Source organism: Geospiza fortis, unplaced genomic scaffold (genome assembly GCF_000277835.1).
Source record: "Geospiza fortis unplaced genomic scaffold, GeoFor_1.0 scaffold408, whole genome shotgun sequence".
Taxonomy (NCBI): domain Eukaryota; kingdom Metazoa; phylum Chordata; class Aves; order Passeriformes; family Thraupidae; genus Geospiza; species Geospiza fortis.
Genome location: NW_005054330.1, coordinates 3,867,202 through 3,874,601, shown reverse-complemented (window position 1 = coordinate 3,874,601; position 7,400 = coordinate 3,867,202). Strand labels below are relative to the sequence as shown.

The following is a 7,400-nucleotide window of genomic DNA, read 5'->3' as shown; positions in this document are numbered from 1 at the left end:
TATGTTTTCCTGCTCTAAGGAAATAGGATAATCCTCTTAGCTCTTTAAAAAAACCACCCAAACTGTCTGTGACATTGCATAAATCGAGCAGCAGTGGAATTTGGGGATTAATCCATGGGTCTAGACTAAAAAGTCAGTGTTAGTGTCATGAAGATAGTGTTAGGCATCAATTCAGTATCCAAGGCTCCAAGGTTAAACTTCTGTGTTCAGGGTATGCTCTTGCTTTAGTAGGTGCAGTGGGCAGGAATATAAATGTTCATTTGCTGATATGTGGCTGTAGTGATTTTTGTTTCACATGCATTTGGAATTCTCGTTTTCCCTTTGGGTTTGAATTTTATCATGATGCTGAATTTGTGCAAGAGGTTACTGCAAGTGTTAAATCTGCCAGTCAAGTGCAGGAGGGTTTGATCCAAGATGAACTTAGAGCTATTTTGGAAGACAAACCATGGACAGCACTTGTAGCAGGAAAACTGATTGGTTTTGTTTTTCATTGTGTAGTGTCTTTGCTTTTAATTGGTGGGTTTATCATAATTATATCCAGCCTAATTTTGCAAGACACCTGCACCCAGTGCAGAGCTGGGCACTCTCAGAGCACCCTAGTGCTGCTGGATAAGCAACATTTTTCCTAACCTATGCAGCCACCAGGCATGTGCTGCAGTTTTGAAAGCACTGGGAAACTTTTATGTTTTGCTGTGGATGATTTTTGAATTCATATTTCATTACATTCTCTTTAAAGATAAAATGGCAGAGTTCAACCACAAAGGACTGTAATTGTTGTGGAGGAAATAAAAGTGGAACCTTGAGGTGTTTCTTTTGAGGTCTTATGAAATACTCCAGGAAGCAGTCTCTACAGTAGGGCTTATATGTCATTTTAAATATAAAAATGCTGAAATACTTATTTTGGTGATACCTAGTTCACAAACTGATTAAAAATAGTTTGACTGGTGCAGAGAGATAACCTTGCTCAAGACTGATACAGCTTTAAAGAGAGGAATCCTAATGTGTACTGTGAGCTTTGAGGTACTAAACAGAGAGAAAGCTGAATCTTTTCAAGTTACTGCTCTAAACAAGGCTTGATTGATATTTTTCTGGGTTTGGATCAATTTAAGCTGTTCATGCAGGAATTTGCTCATTTTCAGTTGAAATAATTGGCCTGTTCATTGGTTTTATCCTTGTTTAAAACTATTATGAAATAGTTCTTCCAAATCACTGCTCTCCTTCACACAAGCTCTAAGATGCATTTTATTTCTGCACCTCACAGTATTGTCAATAGGCTGTTACCAAAGGCACTGATTTATATTTGAGATAAACTACATTTAAAAATGGTTTTCTTTTAAAACTTCTGCTTCATTGTGTCTATAATGATGTTAATAACAAAACATTTTTGTGTTTTCCTTACATATCAGAAAACAAGAGTTTTAGTATCTCATCTCAGAGAATTTTACTTTTTACAGGTGCAAAATTTTATTTCCTGTTTGTGTGGGTTGCTACACCACTAATTAAAGAAAACCACATTGACCTTTAAGCGTTTTGAAAAATTTGAGCATCTTGCTTAATCCAGTTATTAACTTACACTTTAACACTTTGCTTTGCTTTTCAGGAGCTTGAAGAAATTCGCAAATGTGGAATGAAAAACTTCCGTAATATCCAGGTTGATGAAGCTAATTTATTGACCTGGCAAGGGCTTATTGTTCCTGTGAGTATAGACTATTCCTTATGAGCTTTAAAATAAAATGAGGATCATTTGTATCTCATAAATCCGGAGCTCAGTAGTGCTGCTGGTGACCATGAAATAATTCATTATTGTGGGCCTGGGCTGACATGTGGCTGGAGCTCTGTGGTGGCACTGGGCTGCTGGGAGAGGTGTTGGAAGGGGAAGCAGTGAAGTTTGCTTTTACATTAAGCCTAAAGTACAAAATCTACATGATCACAGGAAAAAGAAAGGATGTATGAAATACTTTCACTCCTTAATATGTACTTTTTAAAATTTACTAGGTTTATTACTAGGATAACGCTGAGTATTGGGAAAAATTTGATGCAAGGAAAAGGTTTGGATTTTCTGAAGTGAGCTCTTTAAAAGAAAGTAGTATCTTTGTTTAGGCATTAGTTAGTGCCAAAATAAACTTATTTTACTTAATTTTTTTTAAAAAAGCACTACAGTCTTCTTAGGGCATGTTTGATTGAAGTAGATAACCATTTTGTTAGTCAAATAGAGAGGGATTTGTTATGAAGGAGAAGGCAGAAAATGTGATGTGTTGATTTCTTGGTTGAAAGTCACTTGGATTTTCACCTCTTGTATTTCCCACAGCTGTGGGCCACAGCAGTGGGAAATGGCTGGCTAAGAGCTATTTTTAGTCTGCAGCAATAGGGGATGGGCCATGGGGGCAGCAGTTGTGGTTTTCTGTGGGTGGTGCCAAAAAGCCTCCCCAAGCAGTGTAAGTCTGTCTTTTTATTGTATGAGTAAGACTTTGAGCCATCTCTGCAGTGCCTGTGCCTGGTTAGTCAGAGGCTGCTCTGGAGCTCACATGGCACAGGCTGAGGTAATGGCTGGGTGGGTACACTTTAAATGCTCTGGAATACATTGAGTTTGCTGTTTACTTACATGCCTGCAAGTGATTCCTTGCAGCGGCTGACACTGCTCCTGCAAACAAAGCAAGTGGGATCTGACACTGAAATTTGACAGAGCTGAGGAACAACTCCCTTTAATCAGTCACTTTGTGGTTCATGTGTAACAGTTTAGTGCTTTGATAACACTTTGAAGCAGTATAAAGTTGGTAAATATGACTAATAAAACAAAACAAACAAAATACTTGTTTATTCCTGTTAAGATTAGGAATGTGTGGTGTACAGCAGCTATTTTTAACAGTTTCTGCTCGACTGAGGATGAGCATGGTGTTTGTTTTGCAGGGCTTTGCAGCATCACAAGTGTTTAAATGTTGGTGCAGTGAACTGTGCTCCAGACCTGCCTTTTGATTTGTAATATGTCCTGTTACAGGGGAAATAGCCTCAGATTCCCTGCTGGTATAGTTAAGGAGGGATTTTGTTATGAAATTACACTTCCTATAATAATTTCAAATTTATTGTGTTCAAAGAGTAGTGTAAGTTTTTATTCTGAGGTTATGCTATAGATGTTTTAGTGTTACTGTCTCTAGCTATTTTTGGTACCAGAGTTGATGGCTTATAAGTGCAATACATGAGCTTATTAAAAGTTAAACTTTTTTCTCTGTGTTTTTGCTTCACATGCTGTTACCATTTTAGCAAATGTTCTTACTTAGGGTTTAAAGACATATACTTCAGTAGGACTAACCAGTTACTGATTATTAAATGCTATAACTGGGCATTTCTTTGTCAGCTGCTTAATGAAGGCGTGAAAGATAATGCTTATTATTTTTAATAGTGTTCATACAGAATTACTGTGAAAGATAATGTAAAGGTCAGCTGTGAAGCTTTAAAAGCCCTCATTTGTAACATATTTTGTTCTTCAGAACAAATGTTAGTTTTTAAGGGTGTTCACTCAATTGAGAGGCAAATTGAAGATAGCTGGTCAACTTCTTTTCCTGTTCTAAATTGTAGAATGAAGTAGTTTGTGTCCTGTGGGTGGCCAAGGTACACTGTTTGTTTGATTTCAACATCAAAGCAAGACTGTAGCCCAGGCTCCTTGTTCATGTAAGAGGCACAGTGAAGAAAATGGATATTTTTAAGGCAGGTCACTTCTTGTGTCAGTTCACTGAACATCCTCACAAATTACAGCACATGATGAGGAAAGAACAATTGAGCTATGGGGGAAGAGGGCAGTGACTGTCTAAGTTGTCACCACCACCACAAGTTATTAGTTCAACTTCCAAAGCTTAGGATTGTTTGGGTAAAAAGTGATTTTAAAGCCACTGTAGTTGCCTCTCCCCCTGGCAGAAACTGTGCTGTATTTCTTACAAACACACAACCAAATTCTTCACATGGATGAACCTAAAATGAAGTAGTTTTTGTTGACAAATATTTTAATAGAACACTCCCCATCCCCAAGTATTGATAAATTCTGGAGTGGAATTGATTGCAGGGAAGGGTCTGGTTGCTAATGAAGAATGTGTGTGATTATACTTTACACCAACTGGAAACTCTCATCCTTTGATTCTTGTTCTCACAGTGTTTGGAAAGGCTTCATTCCATAGTTACTGTTATCAGTGCAGAATGGTATTTTCATAGGCTTTAAATGTAGCAGTGGTTTATTTTTGTTCTGCCTCTCTTGTGCAGTATCTGAAGCATCAGTATCAATAGTCTAACAGGTTTTTCTTAGTGAAATTCTGGGCATTGTTTTTTCTGTTTCAGCATGAAGAACTGCTTTGCTCACTTCACAGTTCTCTCATCCTGCTCCTTCAAAACTGATCTGATAAGAGTGGGTGCTAAAACTGCATACAAATTCAGAATGTTCTCATCAGCAAACACAGTGAATATCTATCTTTAGTACCAATGAATGCTCAGCAGATTTTTGTGTAGTCAGCACAAAAACATTCTCGAAACATTTAGGGAGATCTGACAAACCAAATTGCTTTGCTGTTCATGCCACCATGTTGTGAGATACACAAAATAACTGATCAGAAACCCACTTCCCTTGTCATGCTTGCTGTTTGTGTCTTGGAAAGGCTTTACTATGTTTTTTGAAACATAAAACTCCTTACTAGAGAGGGCCTTGAGTTGGATGTAAATGGAGCTGGATATGCTTTCTTACCCATAGAAATGTCAGAAATGTAGGACAATGGCAACCTGCTTTTTCCAGGGTGGATGCAAACTTGCAGCTTGTATTGCCTCTCACATGGGTTTTGATATTTCCTGACACATAAACCTGGCAGTAGTGTTGGTAAAATGCCTTTCAAAGAGGTCATTGAAGAGATCAATGAAATCCAAGTCTGTAGATGCTGCTGTTCACTTGTGTCCATTAGCATGTGCCACATTCTTGACATCTGCCTTCTTGTTGCAGGACAATCCTCCATATGATAAAGGAGCCTTCAGAATTGAAATCAACTTCCCAGCAGAATATCCATTCAAACCTCCTAAGATTACATTTAAAACAAAGATCTATCACCCTAACATCGATGAAAAGGGGCAGGTTTGTCTGCCAGTAATTAGTGCTGAAAACTGGAAGCCAGCAACCAAAACTGACCAAGGTAGGACTCCGTATGGAGAAAGAACTGGGTATTGAGAAACTTTGTAGTGTTTGAATTTAAAGCTAATAATGTTTCACTTGTCAGTTTCCCAATGCTCTGAGGATATATTCATTGTAAGGTTTGTGTCATGAATCATGTGTTGAGCACAGAGTACAATTTGTGGAACCTCATTTTGTTACAGGAATGGGAGGTACTGGCACTGAAGTGGCATTTCCACCTCCAGGAAACCACAAAACTCTTCATGACTAAGGAGTTTATTAAGGAAGTGTCCTCAGCATACTTTAAAATTTTGCTGGTGGTTTGTGTGGGGGTTATGCTGTGTTTCTTTTTAAACAGTGATTTTAGAATCCAAAGCTGTTCAGTAAATTCCTGGATGTTTGAAAGACAAGGTCTAAAACCTCAAGGCTCTGTATATTTTATAATCTGCCATGTGGTTCAGTGATTTGAACATATGGCTTGAAATATCATGGGAGTCATAAACAAAATCTGAGATGATACCACAGATTAACTTGTAGTTCTTAAAAGATCATTGCTGTCAGGCTTGCTGTGTAGAGTGTCTTTGATAAGAATCTAAATATTGTAAGGAAAAAAGTTTTGTCATGTTCTGTGGCAGACTTAAGTGTAATATAAGTAAGGTTTTTTCCTGTTGTTGGGCTGAGAACTTTGTGTTGTCTGGCAGGTAATGATTAGTTGGGTATTAAGCTTTTATTATTATACATAATAATAGAAAGCAGACATCCTTGCACAAAATGGTTCTTTTTAAAGAGTATTAATTCAAATGAGTAGCAGTTTAGGGCAGTGCTAGAGCTTCAGTGACACTGAAGTATCTTGTTCCATAAGAGAAAATACTTCTCCCTTCCAGGCTCTTCTTAAAGGGTTTTTTCACATGATCTGTGTTCCTGATAGGGAACAATGCTGTACTTAAGATATTTTTTTCTGTTCGTCCGTGCATGCTAAAGAAAGTACTTCTGGTTGTGTGATCTTGCCCAAAGACAAAACAGGAAAATTGCAGTTGTTTTAGAAGAGGTGAAGCAGCTGAATGTTGGTGAAAATGGAGGTGGCAGCAGAGAGAACCTGTGAAATAGGACTGCTGAGAGCTTAGATTCGTTGTAGATGTATCCCTGATTTTACAAGACAAAGGCCCTCAGGAGAGAGGAGATGGAAAGAACATGTGGAAGGTTTCTGTTCTGTTCCACACCTGAGCAGCTGTCTTGGTGCTATCAGCCTTTGCTAGTTAACTAAAGGACTTACATGTCTCTACCCAGCTTGAAAAACAAGCTGTCATTAGCTGGAACTACTGAAACAATTGTTTCCATGCAGAAAATAGTCAGTGTCTCCCTGAGGAGCAGCAATTCTCTTTTTATCTGAGAGACTGAATAAAAGCTGTGCTAAAATCAGAATTTGGAACCAGTCCTGGCTATCAAAATATTGCAAATCTCTCATGGTCTGCTGTGTTGTAGTTTTTTGTTTGTCTTAACTCTTTCTTCAAGTTGTTTTAATGCCAACATCTGTTGTTACTGCATGGTTGTATGAACCTGTGACAATGTTACTAAAACCCTGCTTAAATGTCTATTCCTTTTCCTTCAGATTTCTTCTTCACTGAAAAATCACTCCTAGCTTTTCTCAATGAAATAATGTGACATCATTAGTACAGCATCAATGTGATTGGTTTTGCTCACAGAGGGGTCAAAAAAGTGAAGCAATTAAGTTCATCATAAATCACTAACTTACCTTTTGCATACTAAATGTGCATCTTACTGCTGCACTTTTTGTTAATTTATGCTTAATATTAAAAACAACTGTTCATGGCAGGATAGTTTTCAAACTCTGTGGCTATTGAGGCAGCTCCTGTTCTGCCAGGCCTGTTTTTTCTGGCTTGTTATAGTTACTAAGGTTATTGAACACACATTTTCTCTGTAGGTTTTTGCATGCTTTGCTCAGTGAGAAGGGATTGCCACTCAGTGTTTCTGCTGTTTTCAGCAATGTGATGGCAGTTGTTGTAGGCCAGGACTGGTGAGTTACTGTGAAGGAAGCTGGTATCAATTCTGCATTCCTTAGATAGTTTGTTGCAGTTTAAACTTGGACTTGTGGTAAGAAATGCTTTTGTGTAGCAGTTTAGAGACAAATGTCGGATTTGAGCGTAGCTTTGAGTATTTGTTTTGAGGATCAGTGCCCCAAACAAAGCCACTCTCGTGTTCCAGCATCTGCTGGAGTGACCAGCATTGTATGAACTTGCATTCC

General features: G+C 38.1%; 1 protein-coding gene across 2 annotated transcripts in view; it reads left to right on the top strand.

The window, feature by feature from the left end:
* The window catches only part of UBE2L3 (ubiquitin conjugating enzyme E2 L3), a 17,106-nt gene that overhangs the window by 6,285 nt on the left and 3,421 nt on the right, over nucleotides 1-7,400 (top strand). For both annotated transcript variants that reach the window (XM_031057372.1, XM_031057371.1), the window contains exons 2-3: nucleotides 1,601-1,696; nucleotides 4,973-5,159. In XM_031057372.1, coding sequence (XP_030913232.1) covers nucleotides 1,628-1,696; nucleotides 4,973-5,159 — 256 coding nt within the window. In that variant the 5' untranslated portion in view covers nucleotides 1,601-1,627. The remainder of the gene's footprint in view (nucleotides 1-1,600; nucleotides 1,697-4,972; nucleotides 5,160-7,400) is intronic.